The 24,089-nt window shown below is 36.7% G+C and overlaps 1 protein-coding gene across 4 annotated transcripts in view; it reads right to left on the bottom strand.

Annotated features, from left to right (window-relative positions):
- CPNE3 (copine 3) overlaps positions 1-24,089 on the bottom strand; it is a 55,615-nt gene that overhangs the window by 20,073 nt on the left and 11,453 nt on the right. For all 4 annotated transcript variants that reach the window (XM_042923502.1, XM_042923499.1, XM_042923501.1 and 1 more), the window contains 6 exons: positions 13,539-13,678; positions 13,079-13,258; positions 11,302-11,376; positions 10,165-10,236; positions 5,049-5,132; positions 2,384-2,473 (listed from right to left, as the gene is read on the bottom strand). In XM_042923502.1, coding sequence (XP_042779436.1) covers positions 2,384-2,473; positions 5,049-5,132; positions 10,165-10,236; positions 11,302-11,376; positions 13,079-13,258; positions 13,539-13,670 — 633 coding nt within the window. In that variant the 5' untranslated portion in view covers positions 13,671-13,678. The remainder of the gene's footprint in view (positions 1-2,383; positions 2,474-5,048; positions 5,133-10,164; positions 10,237-11,301; positions 11,377-13,078; positions 13,259-13,538; positions 13,679-24,089) is intronic.

Below are 24,089 nucleotides of genomic sequence, written 5' to 3'. Positions count from 1 at the left end.
ATATGCATATATACATATGTGTATATGTATATATGTAAAAGAATGTACACACCACACAATACTACATTCACTAAGGCATTCCCATTTTAGGCAAGGTGGTAGCATGCATGATTATTTCTTTTATTCATTTGATATTATGAAAATAATAATACATGCTGGAGTGATAACACTGGCACGTTCACACAGCAAATTACCAATTATTCTGACTCTATTCTGTGCTCTAATGCTCTTTGCTACACCTCTAAACAGTTTCCAAACACCACAAGAATCACAGATGTATGACTTTGTGATATTGCGAAGAAATAGAGAACTAAAGAAAGACAGTCATGATATGGCAAACCAAATTGTGTACAGTTAAAACAAACTGAGAAACTTTTAAGAACGGAAGACATTCATCAGAGAAAGCTCATAAAATCAGTTTACTTACTATAATAAAATAGCCCTGTAAGCATGCCACTGTGTGCAAAAGAAAGTTTAAAAAACATTGTTTCATTGTTAACATATTATTATAAGCAACCGGGTATGTTTTAGGCATTTTTCCCCCAGCCTTTCCTGTTTCTCAGAGCTAATAAAGTATCAACTTACTATTTTTTTTAATCTTTATTTATTTTTGAGAGAGACAGAGAGAGAGACTATAAGCAGGGGAGGGGCCGAGAGAGAAAGGGAGATACAGAATCCGAGGCAGGCTCCAGGCTCTGAGCTGTCAGCACAGATCCAGATGCGGGGCTCGAACTCATGGACCACAAGATCATGACCTGAGCCGAAGTTGGACACTCAATCGACTAAGCCACTCAGGTGGGTGCCTCTCAACTTACTATTTTTAATGTGAAATGCAAAAGTTTAATATGACAATAGAAAGTAATTTTTAAAACTACTGTTCTATTTATTTGTTACCTAAATTTTCACTGCTGTTTGAAATACAACATAAATCATACTTATATTGATTTTCAATGTTTATTTATTTATTTTGAAGGTGGAGGGGCACAGAGAGAGGAAAAGAGAGAATCCCAAGCAGGCTCTACCCTATCAGCACAGAGTCCAATGTGGGGAACTCACGATCCGTGAGATCATGACCTGAGGTGAAATAAAGAGTCGGCGCTTAACCAACTGAGCCACCCAAGGCGCCTCTATATTGATTTCTGAAGTTCTCTGTCAACTGAGGACAAATTTTTACAGAGCTAAGGAATGAAACTGTTTTCAATGTAACAGTATCTATTCTATGTATAATGGTTTATAAAACTTCTACTTTCATTAATTTAATCCTTCCTTTCTTTTGTAACATAGACATTATTTTCTCTGTTATATAAATGAAGAAGTCAGATGACCTCCCCAAGATCCCTTATCTGGTTGAAAGCCTAAGTCAAGACTTGAACTGTAGCCTGACACAAAATCCAGTGTTCCATGCCATCACCTTTCCTGTTTTTACCATATTCATTACCAAAGGAAAAATAAAACAAAAACACCCACTTCAGTTTGCTGACTCTAAACACAAGAGACTTCTATCTGGAATCTTATGTAAAGAGACTCTAGGGGTGCCTCATTTGCTCAGTAGGTTAAGTGTCCAACTTTGGCTCAGGTCATGATCTCACGGTTTGTGAGTTCGAGCCCTGCGTCAGGCTCTGTGCTGACAGCTCAGAGCCTGGAGCCTGCTTTGGATTCTGTGTCTCCCTCTCTCTCTGCCCCTCCTCTACCCCCTCACAGTCAGTCTCTGTCTCTCAAAAATAAATAAAACATTAAAAAAAACAAGAGACTCTAGTAAAATATGTCTTAAAAATAATAAATATTTTCTGTTAAATAGCTATAAATTAAACCATTAAAAAAAAATTCTTAGTCACCTGCTGCTACTCCCTGTACCCACCCTGCTCTCCTAACACTTTATACTAAAGCTATCTAAAAGTTTTCAATGAATACTATCTTGCTCTGAAAATAAGCGATGGAAAATGCCACCACTATTCTCTTTTGCTGCTCCTCTCTGCTATAGGGGGAAGCTTTGGGTTTTTAGTTAAAGTAACATCTGCTTTTATCCACAAGGGCCATACCAAAGTCAAAGATTGCAGTTAAAGGTTTCTATTTGCAGAGCAAATGAATCTTATTAAAAGGAGGAAAGATTTAAATTAGACATTCTATTTTTTAAAATGAAGAGTAAAATAAAAATCACAATGTTTGAATTAAGCATTAGGTCAACATATCAGTCAAACATATCTACTCCTTTGAACTATTTACTTACCAGAGACATTTCTATTTTAGTATTCCTAAATAAAAATACAATTCAATCCTTACAGGTATCTATTATATCATTAACTTTTATTAAATACTATCTAATCTATTAGTTTTATGAAAGACGTATGTGTGTATAAATAACATCCACATAAATTCAAATTACCTTGATAGTTTTGTCCATATCTCCATAGCACAGGGAGTTAAGAGAGATTTTAAAAGGCCTCCAAACAGGATTCAAGTTATTTTTAATAACCTGTAAAGATTCCAAGACTAGTTAGAAAAATATTCAGTTCATTAACATTTTCCCTTCCTTTTCCTAGATTCTTGCTATACTCTCACAATCATCCTTCACCTCTTCACCCAGTCAACTTTTTCAATGAGAAACTTAGGTAGGACAATATTATACAATTGTTATAAGAAAAATGTGACAGATACATTCTGAGAAAAGAAAAAAACTACTTGGAAAATTTATTTTACCCATCACAAGGTACATTTAGAAACTACTGATTGTTGATTCTGTTGGAAACCAGGGTTTTCATTGCAGGACATAGAAGATTCAAATTTGGAATAAAAAAAGGATGAGAAAGAATCTGGGTTGGACTTGAATTGAAAAAATAGTCTAAATTGATGATTTAAAATTGTTATAAATATACATACACATAATAAACAGATATACACAAATACACATTTCCTAGCTCTGTCCATTGAAAAGACCTAAATGCAATGACATCTGGGTAGCAATGAGTACATCTAGCACTACTCTCTTAAGGGTTGATAGGGGGTGGGAGGGAGGGGTGGGTGGGTGATGGGTATTGAGGAGGGCACCTTTTGGGATGAGCACTGGGTGTTGTATGGAAACCAATTTGACAATAAATTTCATATATTGAAAAAAAATAATTTATTTATTTTTAATTTACATCCAAGTTAGTATATGGTGCAACAATGATTTCAGGAGTAGATTCCTTAATAGCACTACTGTCTTAAAGGAACTGGGTTCCTCCAGAGAAATGGCTCATTCTGGACCTGGGATAGGGTGAGCACAAGGTGACCTGAGAATATACTTTAATATAAAGTAAGAGAATGAAGGGTGCCTGGCTGGCTCAGTCTGAAGAGCATATGACTCCTGATCTGGGGGTAATGAGTTTGAGCCCCACATTGGTGTAGACACTACTAAAAAGTAAATAAATAAATAAACTTAAAAAAACCATAAATATGGGGCACCTGGGTGGCTCAGTTGGTTAAGCATCCAACTTTGGCTTAGGTCATGATCTCGTGGTTCTTGAGTTCAAGCCCCGCTCAGGCTGTGCTGACAAGACAGAGTCACCTGCTTCAGATTCTATGTGTCCCTCGCTCTCTGCCCCTCCCCTGTTCATTCTCTCTCTCTTTCTCTCTCTCTCTCAAAAATAAACATTAAAAAATTTTTAAAAATTAAAAACAGTAAACATAAATAAATAAATAAATAAATAAATAAATAAATAAATAAATAAAGTAATGCTTAAAGACTAATGGGGTCATGTTAAAAGAACCCAGGAGCCTTTTGACATCACTCTCCCTGGTCAAACTTGGATTAATTTGAACTGCAAAAATAATGACCATAATGATTTGTGACACAAATACGCTGCTATAAAAGTCATGAGTCTATAATGATACTAAAAATAAAAAAAGGATGTGGGAGAGGAGAGATGAAAGAAGAGTATCTGCTATTATATGTAAAGGGATAAAAGATTTAGGAAAAAATCACTATTTTATAACCCCTAATATAAAAATTGATTCAGGATGGATCATCACTGGACAGGTGATATGCTAAAGAACAATTTATTCGTTCAGTCTCAAAGTATCACACCATAGATCACTTATTAATTACAAAGTTTAAAAAATGGGACTTTATCATAGTAAGATCTGGTGGTCACCAGCTTAACCAAGTAGAACAAGGTTGGCAACATCAATACTGGACAACCTGATACTATGGGTCCCTTGATGATGCAAAGCAAGATGCACACATAATGTTCTTGATGGAAATGTTTGATTTGGATACAATCGTAAGGAAACAAAAGACTCAGAATGTTGGACATACTAGCCTTGATTATTCAGGAGATTCAATGGCATGAAGAAAGATATAAGGCAGATAGGGAGAAGAATCGTATATACTGGGAACATAAGAACCCAATGCAAAATGTGAACCTTGAATTGATCCTGGACAAAACTATACACACACACACACACACACACACACACACGTGTGTGTGTGTGTGTGTGTGTGTGTGATGTGTGAGACAACTGGGGAAATCTGAAGTTAAAGGATATACTGGGTGATATTATAAATCCATATTAATTCTCTCAAGTGTAGTTGTGTAGGAGAATGCCCTTGTTCTTGAGAAATACCTGTTGTAGTATTAAGGTGAAGGGAATTGATATCTGAAGCCTACATTAGGACAGCTTTGCAAATGGGAACTATTTGTGTGCATGGGTGCATGTGTGTGTGTGTGTGTGTGTGTGTGTGTGTGTGTGTAAGTGAGAGAGAAAGAACACACATACAGATATGACCAGTTGGTAAGTCTAGGTGAAGGATACACAGGTATACATTTTAGTGCTTTTTACAGGGTCTTAAATATTTCAAAATAAAAATTTTGCTAATAATTCAGCATAGTAGCACTTCCTCATGAAAAGAAGAAAAAAAATGAAAAAAATGAGTATGTTGATCTTGCATCTCTGTCTATATATGTCTGAACTCAGATTGATATTTTTATAAATATAAAATTTTTTAAAATTTAGATTACTAGAATTCCAACAGAAACCTCAACTCTACTTTTTCAAATTCAGATACTCACCTCTGTTCGATGAACCATTAGCCAGTTTCCATCAGATGTCTGCTTGTGGAATTCCAGGTATGGATCTGACTTTCCAAATAGATCCTACATTAAAAAAAAGAAATCAATTCTTCTCCTTTGAAACCATGTAAAACCATACTTTATACATGTTACGTGTTAGCAATATCAAAAGTCTAACTCCATAGTACAGATATATACAGCACAGTACAGTAGTAAATACAAATCCCATCACCTTACTCATGAACTTATAAACTTGCTGATGTCTATAAGGGGAACTATGAAGGCATTTGTGATAAATGCTCATAATCCTATGTATCACAACTTCACTTCTCAAAAAACATGAGAACATTGCTATAAAATATAATGAACAACAGGACCCATAATCAATAAAATATGTTTTGGGCTTGTTTTCATTATTAACAGTATTCATTTGCATAGCACTGAATAGTTTGATATAAATGCCATCCCAAACATTAGTCATACTATATGAAGGGCAGAGCAGTTATCAGCAATAAAATGGATTCAGAGAGGTTAAATAACTTTGCCAAGATCACACATCTAATTTAATTGATGGATCTGAGTCTTGACTTTATATCTTATCCTTCTATGTCCAACACTCTCTCCCCAATTCCACACATTTCTTTACATACATAAGGGAGTAGAGGTAAATATGTAGAGTGCATAATAGAATTATTTCAAGGGTACAAAATACATCTTCTTTTTCCTCTGTAATTCACCACAGCACCTGTATAATGCTGACGCACACTGAGTGTTCAAAAATACCCTTATCGCTATCCTCAACATAAACACACACACACACACACACACACACACACACACACACACAGATAAAATTCTGGAAGAATGACCAAATCACTCACAGAGGTCAAACTTAAGCAGAGATTATAAATGATTTTGTTTTCTCATTTTTGTTTGTTTTCATTTTGAAATTTCCATACTCCTTAGAATATATTACTTATTATTTGTCAAAATGAAAAGACACCTGTTATATCAGGATCTCTTTACTTTTTTAAATTTTTTTAATGTTTATTTATTTTTGAGAGAGAGAGAGAGAGAGAGAGAGAGAGACACAGCATGAGCGGGGGAGGGTCAGAGAGAGAGGGAGATGGAGAATCTGAAGCAGGCTCCAGGCTCTGAGCTGTCAGCACAGAGCCCGATGCTGGGCTTGAACTCACAAACAGTGAGATCATGACCTGAGCCAAAGCTGGACACCTAACCGACTGAGCCACCCAGGAGCCCCAAAAAGACACCTGTTAACTCCACAGTAATGTATGCAGTTAATGTCCTTGAACTGAGCATTTTCTGAGTCCTAAATTAACCTCAGTATTATATTAAGAACTAAGATAATGTTACTTCCCTCCTCAGCAGTTCAATGTCAAGCAAGTAACATATTTGGTACAGTCAAAAATATAAACACAAGGGTGCCTGGCTGGCTTAGTCTAAAGAACATGTGACTCTTGACCTTGGGGTCATGAGTTTGAGCCCCATGTTGAGTGAGAATACTTAAATAAATAAACTTTTAATATATATATGGGTATATAAACACAAAGGCTATGCAGAACTTTTAAAATTTAACCTTATCACTAAGAAGAGTCTTAAGAATCAGGGGCGACTGTGTGGCTCAGTCATTTAAGCATCCAACTTTTGGTTTTGGCTCAGGTCATGATCTCAAGGTTCATGGGACGGAGCCCTGCATCGGGGTCTGTGCTGACAGCATGGAACCTGCTTGGGATGCTCTCTCTCTTCCCCTCCCCTGCTTGCCCATATGTGCATACTCTCCCTCTCTCAAAATAAATAAATAAACTCTAAAAAAGAATCAGTGTAATAAGTCTCTCTGTGAACCATTTTATAATAGCACTTTAGAAAAGTTAACTTTCTAAAAACACATTAATGTACCCTGTCTGGCCTATCTTAGAAATAAACCTATGAGAAGGGCAGAATCATTATCATTCTGAAGGTTAGACAACAAATGTTGTTTGAAAGTTCATGAAGTTGTCAGTAGTAGAATTAAAAGAAGAATTATTAGTTCCTGACTCAGACCTCCATAACATGTTAAGTGATGAAAGCAAGGTGGAGGAAGTGTGTATATGTACATAATATATATATATATATATATATATATATATATATATATACACACACACACATATATATACACACATATATACACACACATATATATGTATGAAGGTATATATGTATGTATGTTACAGTTACCCAAGGCCTGGGGGTAGGGAATATAAATACAAATACATACATACATACACACATACATACCTATCTATATGGACATATCAATATACACACATATACATATGTGTATACACAGAGACACATAAATTACATAAACATACACACACACAAAAATCTTAGATTTTTTATAAAATTAAACAATTAAACCATAGAACAAATTTAAAAAAATTACTACCTACCAAGAAGAAAAAAGAAAAAAGAGTGGATGGGGAAAGATGCTAAATTTCTTGAATATATCTAATAATATAGATTTGGCTTTGGAACCATATAAATCTTTTACATAATTATAAAAGAAAGTTAAATTTTTAAAAATTGAAAATAATCCCTAAATTTCAAAAGCAAAATTCAATTGTGTGTCATTGTGATAGAATAATAACTAAAAGATTTCTTTAAACCAAAAGAATTTGAATATACAACCCACGTAGAATATATAACCCTAAAAACAAAAACAACTTCAAAGAGGGGTGCCTGGCTGGCTCAGTTAGTAGAGCATGCAGTTCTTGATCTCAGGGTCATGAGTTCAAGCTACACATTGGGTATAGAGATTATATATGTCAATCGATTAATCAATCAATAAAATTTTAAAAAAGAATTTCAAGGGGCGCCTGGGTGGCTCGGTTGGTTAAGCGTCTGACTTCGGCTCAGGTCGTGATCTCATGGTTCGTGGGTTCAAGCCCCGCAACAGGATCTGTGCTAATATCTCAGAGCCTGGAGCCTGCTCCTCCTCCACTCATGTTCTGTGTGTGTGTGTGTGTGTGTGTGTCTCTCTCTCAAAAATAAACATTAAAAAAAATTTTTTTTAAAGAATTTCAAAGAAAGCTCAAACTGTTTCCAGTAAAAATATTGTTAAAGATAATGTGGATAATTTTATTCTGAAACTATTAGATATTATAAAAGGCACAACAGAGAAACAGTTATGTTAACATCCTTACGAAATGAGATTTTCAGCGTAAGAGACAGGAGGTGTAAATATAGAATTAAAGAAGTAAAACCCTGTAATTCTCTATCTGAACTGGAAATAGCTGTATAAATTTATGATTTAGTTTTTCTTTTAAAAACAAAAACAAAACCAAAACAGTCTTTCCTCTGTCTACTAAAAAGCCTTAGAAACAATAAGTGGCAATAATCAACAATAAGCACCCCTAGCACCAGACTGGTCTCTAAACAACAATTTCCACTAAAACATAATAAGGCTTCTTTTAATCTGCCAGTCTGGGGAAGAAATTAGATAAAATAATCCTGGAACATCTTGTCATGCCACAGAACAAGGAAGCTATCCAAAGATTCCTGGAGATAGGCCAATTGACTTCAGGAACAAATTTAAAGAGATTCCCAAAGGCCAAAGTTAAGATAATTTAAGGATCAATAAAAGTTCACTGATAAAGAGCTCATATAATACTAAAAATAAAAAACAACAAACAAATCCTCATTGTCACATTTAGAGGATGATAGCGAACCAACTTATTCTGAGAAATTGTATATATTGGGGGGGAAAAATCAAACATTTTAATTTGCTTCCTGTACAATAATATCTCAGAATAAATAAATACCCAATGTGGGTAAGAATACTTCTCTTTATGGAACTATCCTCATTAATAAATGAAGAAGCAATGATAGAGTGAGAATCTCACTATTTAAAGGACTCTTAATAAAATAATATATCTAGGTAGCACAGTTATCATCAATGTTCACTAACATCCCAAAAAGACAGAACTCAACAATGTGAGCCTCCTGATGTAATGCCACCACCTATGAAACTGCCGTAACAAAATACCATCAAAATATCATCAGATCATTCCTCTAGATTCAATCACCAGCTTATATAAATCAGGAAATAAAGGTGGAGAGATAAACATGTTAAATGATACCACAAGTATTTAATCAGCTATATGCAGAATGTTAAAACATCTATAGGACAAAGGAGTCAGTTCTTTATTGAATAAATTGCATGATGGATGGATGGATGGATGGATGGATGGATGGATGGGATGAAGGGAGAAAATGAGGGGGAATAATGGAAAGAGGGAGGAAGGAAATAAAAGAAAGGGGGAATTTATGGATTAAAAAAGACTTAAAACATACCAACCAATTATAATGTTAAAAGAGTCTTTGGAGATACACCAGAATATTTACAGATGAAATGATATGATGTCTGGGAGGAGAGAAGGTAGATAGGGGTGGAGATAAAACAAAATTGGCCCTGAGTTAGAAGTGTTGAAGATGGGTTATGGGGACATGCAGATGTTTTTTAAATGCTGTTCTTTGTATGTTTAATTTTCTCCAAAATAAAAATAGTTCCTGACTACTAGTCTAAGATGTTTACAAAGTGAATTGTAAGGTAAATGCAAATGATAAAAACTTGATTGGATTATGTAATTAGGTATAAAAATCACTCAAAGAATTATACTCATTCATGCCATAGACTAAGTTGTTGTGTTATTATGTACTGGTACTCCTCCTTCATTTAAAAAAAAAAAACAAAAACATTGACTTTTGGAGGCAAAGAGGAAAATCCATAATTAACAGAACATAAAATTTTTCCTTCTTTCCCTAAAGTAATCCAACAACACTCTCTCAAATATCTTTTACAATAACATTAATGCTTTTATTAACTCTTCTTTTAAGATAGACAAACCCTTTGATAACATCTAGAGGAAAGAGGTTAAGGAAAATGGATTATGCTTAAAAATAGACTGAAAAGCAGAATTTGGAAGTAACTAAATACTAAGTGATGTTCAGATGATGGACTTCATAATGCTAATTGCATTATTATTTTTTTCAAAAAGGAATCAATGTGAGGCAAAACATGATATCCTTGTGGAAATGTGCATCAACTACTCACCTTATTGTCCAGTTTTCTTGCCTCCATTTCAAATAAGACCACTCTGTTATCCTTTATTTCTTCAGCTGAAATCTATAAGTGGATTTCATTAGGTAAGTGAAAGACAATATTTTTTAGGGGTTCTGATAAACTTAGGAAGTACTGATTGATTGTTATTGTGAGTAAATCATACCTAGAGAACACTTTAAATTGAACTTTAAACTGAACTATCAGATCAATAATTTTCATCCAATGTAACTGAAAAACTGTTCTACTTAAAAACAAATTCCAGGCTATCATGACACCAAGGGCAATAAAGCTAACTACTGTAATGCTCTCTGTCCCACAGAAGTCAACACCCCAAAGACACTTAACATTCTTCTGTCTCAGGAAATTTAAACCAGAGCAACAGTTGTGTGGTGAAATGTACTTGACAAGGACAATAACCCTCAAACATGGCCTCTCAGGGAGCCAGCCTTCTATTCTTGGATAAAGTTCAAAACTACTGCTCCAGGCAGTGATAACCTGGACAGGAACTCTGGAAGATAATTATCTTATTCTATTATTTAGAGGTACTTATTTAAAGTGTAGCATTATATAATTTGAAGTCTTAAACAGTATAAACCATATACTCATTTGCCTAGGACCAATAATCAGCAATGGAAAAATCTGAGTGGACGGATGGGTTGCAGAGTGCAAGCACAAAAAAGATGGTTAAGAGTTGAGAGGCTCAATGGGCATGGCATGATATAGAACCGTTTGGAATAAAATCCATTATGCAAAGTTTCTGTCCTATTAAGGGAACTATGTTTGCTTGTAGAGGGTCAAACTGGTCCGTTCAGATGATTAAGTTGTTTCTCTCTAGCTTGGGAATTTACACTTCCATGGGGGAGAGGCAAGCATCACCAAGGTGCACCTGATTCCATGGGCAACACAAAAGACTCAAAGAAAGAATTCCCACACTGCATTTTTCTCCTTCTTTTTTGACCCAATACATTTCCCATTTTGTGATCATTATAAGGCAAGTGCCAATGAAGGGCAACATTCAAGATCAAATGATAAAAGCACGGCTACAGAGTATTTGTCTGGTATGTATAGTTTCAGCATGTCCTATCATGCTAAATGTTTTCAGGCAAAAGACACATATCTTATTCTTACCGTAATGGTCCCTTTCCCCGCAGGTTTGCCATTTTTAAGCACCAGTGGTCGAGTTAGCCTCTTACTGGACACAATCTGTTAAAATTGGAAAGTGATACAAAGAGCTATTTCACTTCAACATGTAAATTTTTAAGCTGAATGGTTTGAAAAAAGAGTTGAGTATAAAGTAGACTTAAATCATTACATATGGAAACATTAAGTCAATTCCTTAAAGACTGAGAGATTATAAAACACATCTATTTATTTAAAACCCACTGGAAAAGATTTCCATGGAGCCAATCCTGACAGATACAATCTTCCCAACCACTAGTTTCTTTATCAACTACTTCAAAGTTTAACTGCTTCCCTGTAATGGAAAAAGAGGGCCAGATTCTCTTCACATACACTAATCACTGACCTGAAAACCCTGTAGGTAAGAGGTGGGCCTCAGAACACTCAAAAATGGGATTCAATTTTTCAACTGACACATAACTTTCATATAACCCCCACAAAATATCATTTTGATAAGCAAACCATAAAAGACTCTTAAATACAGGAACAACCTTAGGGTTGAAGGGGTGACGGGCATTAAGGAGGGCTCTTTTCGGGATGAGCACTGGGTGTGATATGTAAGAGATGAATCACTGGGTTCTACTCCTGAAGCCAAGACTACACTGTATGTTAACTAACTTGAATATAAATTTAAAAAAAAAAGGAAATTAAAACTGAAAAAAAATATATCATTTTGATTAAAACAATATAGTACTCTCAAACAGAACATCTCTGAAATTCATCATAATTTTAGCTACAATGTGATTTTTTTTCCAAAAAATAACTACTTTAATTTCTTCTTTGATACTATTCATTAAAGTTTTAGAAAACCAACCAGCTTTTGTCCTTGAGAATAGGAAATACCAAGATCCACAAACAATTCAACACTGAAAAATAAATAAATCTAAGCAATATATGTCACCCACTGAAAAACAATGGCTGCTCCCTCCTGAGATCTTTCCAGCTGTTTTGCAAATGGCATGATCTCTCCCTAGAAGTCAGACTCTGAGCTAGGAGCTAAATAGTGAGCCTACAGACATACCTGTACCCTGATAAAATCTGTCATATACTGGAAAGATGGATAATTAAGCAACTATAATACAATGTGGTGGATGTTAAGACAGAAGCAGTAGAGAGTACCAGCTGAGATTAGGGTTGTGCTCCAAACTACTCAAGGTGTTCAGAGGATGCTTACTAGGGGAGGAAGGCTTACACTGATGTACCTAATGTTTAGGAAGAGCAAGCCAGGTAGAGGGATGGTGTTGGGCCATCGGGGATCTAGTGGGACCAGTCACATTAGTTAGAACATCAGAGAAGTTGATGTTACTTTGAAAGCGTTTATGACTTAAACATAAGAACAAAACTGTACTGAAATATGTAAATAGGAAACCTGTAAATAGTACACAAAGCAGCTAGAGCAATGGTATTACTTACTGAAATGCTGAAATGACAAACTAAACATGTCTAAAAAAAAAAGGAAAAGAAACACCCCAACGCAAAAGAATTAATGGGCTCTGCCAAAAACACACAGTTCCTGCCCTTATGAAAAATAAGATTAAATTATATAATGTTCAAACCAAACATATATATATATATATATATATATATATATATATATGAACCAGGGCTTTAAAGTGATTACATGTTTTTCAACTCTAAAAATTAAACTAATGAGCACTTATCAAAAATGCCCAATTCTCTGGTTAAAATTTAGATGCAAGATAGTACAACAGCTAATTATACTCACTTGTCCAAGGGTACATTCAAATTCTCCTAGGAAGTCATCATCACTCAGCACGACAGTTTTGTTGTCAATGTCATAAATCCCAAATTTCAATTTCTGAACCACCTCAAAGTAGTAATCAATAATAAATGTCTTGGAAAATGTGGGATTCAAGCAATTCTTAATCCTTTCTGTGCGATCAACCTATACTCCCCCCAAGACAAAAAGTTTCTTCAGATCAAAATGCACTCACATTTTGGCATCTTACTGTCCTACAGGTAACTAGATATAGGCATACTGGATAGGTAAAGGAAGTTTCTATACATAGATGAAAAATTCCGCAATCAAGGACAAACTTGCCTAAAAAAACTGCATTAAGAGATTGTTAATTTTAAATTGTTATTATTTTAACAATTCAAATAAGCACTTCACATTATCAAAAGAGCAATTCAGATTGCTTTTCATCTACAGAATTTAACATTACCTCATACCACTGTTGACCACTCGTATTCAAAAATAACACACATAAGGGGTCCGACTTTGACCCTACATCCATATCCAAAAGATTGTCACAGGAAATGCTCAGTTGCACCTTTGTAACGCATTGGGCAGCCATCTCTCGAGCTGTGAGAAAACCAAGGAAATGAGAAAGCCAATGAAATGGTGCCTTTAAGAAGTACGTGCACGCTCAATGAAATAGTGGAATTCTTAGGACAAACTGTCAGAATAGGATCACAGAATAAACTTGCTAGAATATGACTGTTAATATATGCTCCTTGCCAATTCAGATGGCTATTAGCTCATCCCAGTGATGTTGCTTTAGTCAGATTCTCTTGCTGGGATGAAACTAATTTACTGTATGACAATAAGATGCAGCTTTTAAGATGGCCAATAAAACATACTAATCTTTTCACTTTATTAAAAGTTTTACCATTCAGAAAAAGTCCAAGCAAGTATAATCTTGATCCTTCAGTTAAACATGGTATTCAGCTGAAACACAAGATAGATTAAACTACAACCTTTATCTTTATTTATTTAGCAAGATACTGAGTGAGGTATTTTATTTTCAAAGAATTTCAGGAGCACCCGGCCGGTGCAGCTGGTAGAACGTGCAACTCTTGATCTCAGGGTTGTGGGTTCAAGCCCCATGCTGGGTGTAGAGACTGCTTAAAAATAAAATCTTTTTGGGGGGCGCCTGGGTGGCTCAGTCAGTTCAGCATCTGACTTCAGCTCAGGTCATGATCTCGCGATCCGTGAGTTCGAGCCCCATGTCAGGCGCTATGCTGACAGCTCAGAGCCTGGAGCCCACTTCAGATTCTGTCTCTCTCTCTCTCTCTCTCTGTCCTACCCTGCTCGTGCTCTGTCTCTGTCTCAAGGATAAATAAAATAAAATCTTTTTTAAAAGAAGAATTCTATCTAAAAGTCAAACCTGGAGAATAAAAGACCCCAAGTACCCCCTCCACTCCCTATCCCATCCCCATACATTTTACAGCAGTAGTTCTCAATCTTGGCTGCTTATTGGAATAACCTGGGAAGTTTTCAAAGCGACTGATGCTAGAGTCCCACCGAAAGAGATAAGGGTGCAACCTGGGCATCAGCTTCTTGGATGACTCTAACATGTAGGCAAGGTTGGCAAACCCACTCTTCCACAGACAGCATCCAGCAAACAGGCATGGCCTAACTTTCCTCAAGACTTGCTGAGGAATACCACAGTTAACCTAGCTTTCACACACCCCTCCCCACTCCAACCTCCAATCAATATATGAAGATGACTGGGGAGAGAGTGGAATACTTGGGAGCTGGCCTTGAGAGGTGATGATATGTTGAGGGTAAGCTGCCTTCTTCCCTGAACCCAGGGAAAGAAAGAAACTGTAGGTTTCACCAAGAAAAAGAAACAGGTATTGCATTCCTTGGTTGAAAGTTCACTTAGCCAACTGTCTAAGAGTACAGTGCAGGTTGATGGTGGTAGGACAGTAAGATGTAGTATTTAATGCCCTTGACCTCCACTTTGAGATGAGCTGACATTCTGGGACAACAGGGACAAATCCACTCATCATCCTGTTATACTTAAACAGGATATCTGTGCTGTACAAAATGCTTAATCAGGTCTAAAATGATAAGGATTACTATGAGAAGAGCCCTTTGGCAATGTCAAAAACAACTTATGTCTCATGGAAACTCATTAATTGCTCTAATGGACGCTCTCAAAATTGTAGGGATCCTCAATGTGTGCCAAAAATCAATATCAGCATTTAATATTCCTAAATTAAAGAAGAATGAGAATGAGGTAGGTTTCATACTCTTGGTAGCTAGGAATTCCTTTTAAAAGCGATGCTATATGTGTATACCTTCACTTGGAAGAGAATTATTCCTTAATAAGAAACAAAATTCACATATTTCCAATTCACCTACTAAGTATCCTATTTTGTAAAATAAAACTACTATAAAGTCATATTTCTTTTTTTTTTTTTTTTTTTTGCCAGGTTACCTGTGTCTAAATTATTGAGTGCCAAAATACACAGTGCTGACAATATGCGCCAAAGATATCAAGATAAAGGAGAAATCACTGAAGCAGACAGAGAATTAACAGTATCAAGAGTGTGGATGAGACTTCATTCTCCAGGCTTTGAAGGACTCCATTAGGTGAAGAGGGAGACAGCATAGAAGTAGAAAAGAACCAAGACATTAGAAGACACAGTGAGGATGCCTCACTGTGTGTCACAGAAGTGAGCATCCACATTGGGGGAAACCAGGCTGGACAGGTAGGAGGGGTGAGTTTAGGGTCACCTGAGAGCCAGCTGAAGGATTTGGGGGGTGGGCAAGAAGGTGCTACTGATAGTTCTCAAACTAGGGATGGCAGGATGAAATGGCTTCTTTTAAAATGTCACTTGTGTCAAATCTCTTCTAATTCTACAGTATCTTAGAATTTAGAACATGATACCCATAAGGTCTTTATATCTAGCAATCCATGGATACAGAATTCACGAAAATTAGCATGTCTCCACACCATCTAATTCAGAAGATTAGCTATTTCCTTTTGGAAATACGCACAATGTTAAAGAGCATTTGCAATGATAGCATGAATACAATCATCATTCCTTTACAGTTTGATTTGTGAAAAAAGAAAAAGTGCTAAAAATATAGTAAGAGGCAAGAAGAAACTGATAGGAAAAAAGAGATACCACCAAACACAAAAGCACAGAGACAATGGTCCAGTTACTTTGAACTTATCCAAATCCATGAAGTCTCTGGCATATTGACACTGGGGCCTCATCCTCAGTCTCTTCTTCCTTGGATTCTCCATCCTTGACTTTTCTTCGTCTCCTATTCCAACCCTTCATCCTCCTCCCCTCCAAGAAACCGTGAGCATCCCTTCAGGCTCTGTCACCTCCTAATGTCATGTCTACCTTTACTTCTTTTCCCTCTCAAGGCTTCAGGCATCCACTTGGCATATAGTACTCCCCAAACCTACATCCTTCACCCTTGTCCCTATACACAATTACCTTTTCCCTATTCTACATCTACTGTATTCGGCCCTGAAGACCCTTGACTTGTCCCTTCCTCTTCATTCCCCCATAGGACAGGCTCTGGAATCAGACAGCTGAGTTCTCATCTGGATCCCACCAGTGACTTTATCTGTGATCTCAGGCAAGAGCCTTAACCTGCATATAACTTCTCAGTTTCTTCATCTACAAAATGAAAATAATAACTGTCCCTTCCTCATATAGTTGTTGTGGGGACTGAATGAATGAATATATTTAAACAGTGCCTAGTACATAGTAAGTGTTCAAAAGTTGCTTTTATTATTATTATTATTATTATTATTATTATTATTAATTTTAGAACTACCTCCCCCCAGATTCTGATCTCCTCCAGTGTATCCCATGTTTTATATTTTTTTACTATTCTATTCTGAGATGATTTCCCTAATTATTCCAACCTACACCAAGTCCCTCATTTGAATTCCTGCTGCACTAATAGTAACAGATAACTACAGTATAGGAACAAGATCAAATTTGAAGGAATGCATACCTGGGTTGAATCCTGCATCTGGTGATAGCTGCATGACCGCATATAAATTACTTAAATGTTTTGAGCCTAGATTTTCTCATTAGTGAAAATGGAGATACCCCAAGGAAACTTATAAATCTGGAATGTGCCAGCCATCTTGCTCTTCATATCTAACATAGAATCTATGGAATAAATATTACTTATATAATTTTTCCTTTTGCATAAGGTAGTTTAGAGTCTTGTAAATTGTATGTCAGCAGTACCCAGGATAATGCAGTACCCTGTGGACAGACTTAGAATGAACAAGGATTTCTAAAGCTTCTGAAGAACATGTAGTGTAACCAGAAAGCCCTCAAATTTCCAAGGATGGGGACACAGAAAATACAGACCATATCTGTGTGTGAAGTTAGTCTCACAGCAAAGAGACACAACACAACAGAGGAGCATTATTTTTTTCCCTAACAATGCTCATACAAGAGCTACAAAACCAACATGCCAGACACACCTGATTATGTAGTAAATTGTTGACAGTTACATAACTTAATTGCTGTTGGGACACAAATTTCCTCTATTAGCAGCATTCCCCCATGAAAAAGACGCTGAATGCAGCCTCATTTTTATCTAGAAACTCATTATGACTGAATGACAAATGGAAGAAACTACATAAACAATCAGGTCTGGAACCTTGTTAATAGCAACATTCATGAAGATGCTCTTTTCATTTCCTTTCTATGTCATTATCCAGCACATGATACACAATTTTAAAAAGAGCAATAAGATATTCTTTTATGATGGAAGAAAATAAAGCAAATGTTTTGTACCCTTTGAGGATGGGAAATAGGAGATTTGGCTGGGATAAGTGACCAGGCAGAAGAATGTGTGTGTACAACTAACGAGTAATTTTTGTATTTTACTACCCAAAAAGTAGGATGATAGAAAAGACAGAAACAGCCCCTAGGAGTGGACAACAGCTTCTCTATTATACAGATTCTTTACCAGAGAATCGTTTGGTTTCTAAATGCAAATAACCCCCAAAAACACTAAACCCATCAACCATTCTCCTGGTCACCCTAACTTTCCTGAATCAATTATTTATTTTGAAAGAGAGAAAGAGAGTGCAAGTGGGGGAGGGACAGAGAGAGGGGGAGACAGAGAATCCCAAGCAGGTTCCACACTGTCAGCATGGAGCCTGACGTGGGGCTCAGTCCCATGAACCGTGGGATCATGACCTGAGCTGAAACCAAGAGTCAGATGCTTAGCCGACTTAACCACCCAGGCGCTCCTCACTTCTGACATTTTTTAAAAAAATCATTACTGACTATCCAGGGCCTAGTTCAATTAGCTACACCTGGAATTCATGGCCTTGTCTACATCTGCCCCCAGCCTGCCCATCTAAGTTCTTTAAGATCCATTCAAATGACACTTTCTCCATAAAGCTGTTGCTGATACCCACCTAAAGTACATAACTACCGACTAAAGTAGTTATGTACTGACACTTTTTTCTTTCACTATTGTTACTTGTATGCATGGCTCATCACCCTTTTTATCTACTGTGAGCTGAAGACAGACACCCATGTTTTACTGCTTCCTCTTCATCCTGAAGCAGGATATCTGGCACAGGTTTTTCATGGCAGAAATAGCTGTAGCTTTGGAGTCAGTATGCTTGGTTCAAATTTGCTTCCTCTTGTTAATTTGGGTGTGTCAGCTTTACCAAATTATGCCTGAACCTCAATTCCTTCATCTATAAAGTGGGGATAAAAAATTACCAGACAATTTTGGTTTGTAGGACACTCAGCATTTTGAAATATTCTATGAATGGTAGCAATTATTTTATTGACTGCTCAAATATTTTAATTGACTGTCTAAGCATCAATGGCTTATTATTCAATATTAAGACATAAAACACCTTTCTCATCCTTGTTTATAAAGAACTTCTTAAGGGCTCCTAGGTGATTCAGTCAGTTAAGCATCAGACTCTTGATTTTGGCTCAGGTCATGATCTCACAGTTTGTGGGTTTGAGCCCTGCATCGGCCTCTATGCTGTCAGCATGCTTGGGATTGTCTCCTCCCTCCCTCTCAAAATAAATGAATATTTTTTAAAATAAAGTTTAAAAAAAATAAAGAAGTTCTTAGAAGAATAATAAAAGAATGTCTAGGATTTACACAAAATTAATTTTCCAAGCAATCAGGCTTTATTATAGATAAGTGTTAATTTTCCTAAATCCTCTCAGAAGAGTTTGTTTACCTGAATAACTGCCTAGTTGGTGTATGGGGGAGAGGGGACAGAGCCAGCGGCAGTGACTCATTATTTGTCCTGTAACAATGGGGAGGGAGAAGTCAATGCCCACCCACCAATGTCTTTAGTACACTTCACTCTTTAGCTACCAAATGAGAAGGCTGGCAACATTACAAAGTTCTCAAAGGTTCCTTCTGGTTCTAATACGATGATTCACTAAATGGTATACATATTGCATCCTGGATGACCTACAATGAAAGCAAGCAGGGTAACCTTGGGGCAGCTGGAATGGGGCCCAGCAACATCAGCAGTACACAGCCCATGCAGTGTTTCTCCAATTGTGTGGCTCAGAACAGTTATAAGTGTCCCTCTCAACCCACACCCCCCAAAAGTGGGAGAAGGGTAATATGGCAATAAGTCTAACAGCTGCTACACCTCTTGGAGATCCCAGGTCAAATTAACAAGTGTTTACATTAAGAGGTTATTGTGCACCCACTCTCATGTTAAGGACAGCGGGGACTTGATACAGCAAAAGAAGAACTTGGAGCTCATTATAATCATACTGGGGAGATCCATTCATTCAACAATTATTCACTGAATATCTTCTATGTGTTCTAAATGGGGTAAGGGAAGAATGCAACGCAAAAGCAGAATGCCTAGCTATCTATATATACACAGAAATACACAACATGATAAACCCGCATGGTGCAGACAGGAAGCAGTCAAAGTGCCCTCAGAGCTGGAGAAGAAATCTATAGATTTCTACTTTTACCAAGGCTTAAAACTATGTTCTGTTACAAAAGAATGTGTATTCATGTTGCCACTTGCTACTGGATTTTGGATAGAGAGTGGGAGAGGAGAGAGAGTTAATAAGTACATACAGTTGGATAAATTCTGGTTTTTGCTTTCTACAAATTTTTCAAAATGCTTCCAAATAATATATTCTCAATTTTACGAAAAAACCCTGGTAAATTGGACAGGACAAGGATTACTACTATATGGCAAGAGGTCAATACATCGTAACTACGTGATACATCGTAACTATAATATCTGGATTGCCCCAGAATATGTTAACAATATTCAGCACATTGTTAACTTCCAAACAACACATAGTGTGTATTAGAAAAAAAAATTCCCCAAAAGTTTAAATTACTTGCCCAAGATAAACAAGCTGATAAGTAACAAGGCCAGCATAAGATCCCAGATCTGTCTGCCCTCGTGCCAGATGCCCTGGGAGCACTAAAGCCTGCAATTAATCATTACTTAGTATAACAGCAATAGTCTCTAATTAATTTCCCAATAGCTTTTTAGTTAGTATATCAAATGTAAATATTCAGTCTAACACAAATTAATGAACACAATCTTAAAATTAGAAGATTAATATTTAGCCTACAAGTATGATTATCTTTCTTAAACAAAGACAACCAGAATAAACAGTAACGGCCAAATAGTGGAAGAACCGGAATGGTTTGTGTTTACATCACAGCAGGTCCTTTTCCAGACAGCCCATTACGTTGTGAATTACTTAAGGCGAAGAAAGCATTTTCTTCTTGCTAAAGTCTCCACACACACAGATCTACATGGGGGACACAGGATCTCAGTGCTTTCTGAATTAATGCAGCAACATTAATTCTCAGGAATATACATACTGAATATCAAGTGAAAAACTTACATTAAAGGAATTGTACAGTCAGCTTGCCTTGTATTTATTAAGAAAGTGATGCCCACATTTGTTTTTAAACCCTGCAATGGAACACTAGAAATGGGGATAGAGAATTAGAATTAGGTCAAGCACTAAAGCACATAAACAGAGAAAAGGGCATGTTTTCTTTTCAATGTGAAAAAAGGACCAACAGGAGGGTCACTGGACTGGGAGTTGGAGAAGGCGGAAGTAGTTTTGTGTCAGTATACCACTGTGTGCAAGCGCTGTAACTTCTCTAGCCTTGGATTTTTCGAGTGTTAATTCTAAGTTGAGCCAATCACTTTCAGTAACTTCTAAAGCCTCTTCTAGTTAATGTTCTATGACTAATTTAATTTAGTGAATACAGAACTTGTTGGGGAAGTCGTACTAAAGGCATAGAAAAATAAAAAAGTAGAAAATAGCAGAAAAATTATCAGAACCTAAAAGGGAAACGGAAGGAAAAGAACAAAATTTTCCAAATTCAACTTCCATCTCCCACTACCAAAAAAGCTGCTTCTGAAAAAACATATATTTAGATACTTTCCCACCAGTTAGGTACCTTTGCTTGGAACTGTTATTAAATTTCCTGTCCCCGAGTGACTTGAAAAAGTAATGCACATCAACAAAACACAGGGCCCAACCTATTAGGTACATGCAAGATAATAAGGAAGTGAGTTTTACTACCATCCATGGAATCTCACTCCCAGCTCATATCACAGCAGCAAAAGCAATCAGCTTTTGACCACCATTTTTTTTAATGAATTTCCAGATTCTTGAATTATCCTAAATGAAATCCCGATAGTAATACTATTGCTGATACCTGAAGATGCAGAAGTGCAGAAAGATATAAAATATAAAAGTGTTCACACTTGATCACTCTTACTTTAAACACAGAAAGTATATGCTGTTTTAACCCTGTCCTTATTGCTAAAAAGTGAGCAATTAACTAAGGCCCCTTCCTTGATTTCTCTAGAAAATTCCTAAGATTATATTAATCTGTTTTATGATTCACAGCAGGCTACAGAGTTTACTTCACATGTGTTTCAGGTTATACTGCTTTACCAATCCCTTGGCTACTTTATATACATTTTGGAAATGTCACTGATTATATTGTCAAGCCTGTCAAATGAACAGTTCATAGTAGGTGCACTGAGTGAGGTGTTAATAAAAGTCAGAAGCAGTTACAACATCTCAATATTGCCTCACTTTATGAAACACGCATCTTGGCAAAGTTAGTTACAAAGTAAATATCTACTAAGTGAATCACCTTTTACCAAAAATTGTATTGATAAAAATCAGAACTACATTCCCTAGCAGAAAATTCCAGGATGCTCAGCTGAAAATGTTAAAATTATAAGGGTTCAGTGAAGCCTCTGGCCAGCTGTGAAGCAGGCAGTTTGGATTTTATATAAAGGCACATTGACCTGCTGAGACTGATGCCCCTTGGTGTTCAGAGAGCTTGAAGAACTCCCCACCTAATGGAATCTCCTAGATGTTGGGCTGGCCATCAGAACTTCTCACCTTTCCCTACTATCCAACTATGATGCCCAACTCTAAAAGCAGGCTTTCTAAAACTCGGCTCCCTTCCTACTCTTCTTAGCTGGGCACATACAACATTTAATTGAGCAAGACAGGCATTTCACATTTTGTCACTTATGTGCTCCTTTCTAGTTCATAGTGAACAATGACATGACAATTCTTTCTTTCTTTTTTTTTTAAATCCAATCAGCCCATAACTTTTTTTTTTTTTTAATGTTCATTATTGAGAGGGGGAGGAGCTAGGGAGAGAGAGAGAGAGAGGGAGACACAAAATCCAAAGCAGGCTCCAGGCTCAGAGCTATCAGCCCACAGCCCCATGTGGGGCTCAAACCCACGAACTGTGAGATCATGACCTTAGCCAAAGTTGGATGCTCAACCAACTGAGCCACCAGGAGACCCAATGACACAACAATTCTTTCAGTTTAAAGCTGGAACAACTACAACTACTTCCTTCTCAAGATTTAAGTTTGTATGTCGAGCAGGGGCAACTGGCTGACTCAGTCACTAGAGCATGTGACTCTTGATCTCAGAGCTGTGAGTTCGAGCCCCACGTTGGGTATAGAGATAACTTAAAAATAAAATCTTAAAAAACAAAACAAAACAAAAACGGAGAGAGGGTGTCTGGGTGGCTCAGGAGATTAAGCAATTAAGCGTCTGACTTCGGCTCAGGTCACGGGCTCTGTGCTGACAGCTCAGAGCCTGGAGCCTGCTTTGGATTCTGTATCTCCCTCTCTCTGCCCCTCTGCCTCTCATGCTCTGCCTCTCTCTCTCTCTCTTTCTCTCTCTCTCTCAATATAAATAAACATTTAAAAAAAAGTAAAAATTTTTATGTTGAGCAAGGATTGTTGAAATGTTTATACATTTCCTGATTACAAGAATATTCGTTTCTGGTTACTTAGCACATACACTGCAGGTTGGTTTTAACTTTCCGGCAAGCCCCTTTCTGTTTCCCAACCAAGAACAGTTAAAAACACTATTCACTCACTAAACACATATTTATAGGACATTTACTGTGTGTCAGGTACTGTTCTAAGGTGTTGGGAGAACAATGAACAAAACAAATACCCTGCATTGATGAGGTTACACTATAGGAAGACAGACAATAAAAAAGTTAAGTAAACGGGGAGAGAGCCTGGCTGGATGAATCGGTAGAGCATGGGACTCTTGACCTCAGGGTCACGAGTTCAAGCCCCATGTTGGGCATGGAACCTACTTTAAAAAAAAAATAAAAATAAAAAAAAATAAGTAATCAACCTAATGGAATTATAGAAGCCTGAAATGGTAAATGCCTAAGATGAGGAAACCAGTCTCCTTTGAACAACATATATCATATCAGAAAAGACTGTGTGTAACAAATGTGTGAGTTATAAAGTATAACAATCAAATAAACATCTGTAAAACCACCATTTAACTTAGAATCTTTGAAGATCTACATCAAGGGTCAGTAAACTTTTTCAGTAAAGGAACAAAGAATAATATGTTAGTTTGGGCTGGTCAAGAGGTCATTCATGGTGTCTGTTACAACTACTCACTCTGCCCTGGGAGAATGAAAGTGGCCACAAATTAAA

The sequence above is a fragment of the Panthera leo genome, chromosome F2 (assembly GCF_018350215.1).
Source record: "Panthera leo isolate Ple1 chromosome F2, P.leo_Ple1_pat1.1, whole genome shotgun sequence".
Lineage (NCBI taxonomy): Eukaryota > Metazoa > Chordata > Mammalia > Carnivora > Felidae > Panthera > Panthera leo.
Note: the sequence above shows the minus strand (reverse complement) of the source record. Positions and strands in the feature narration are given on the sequence as shown.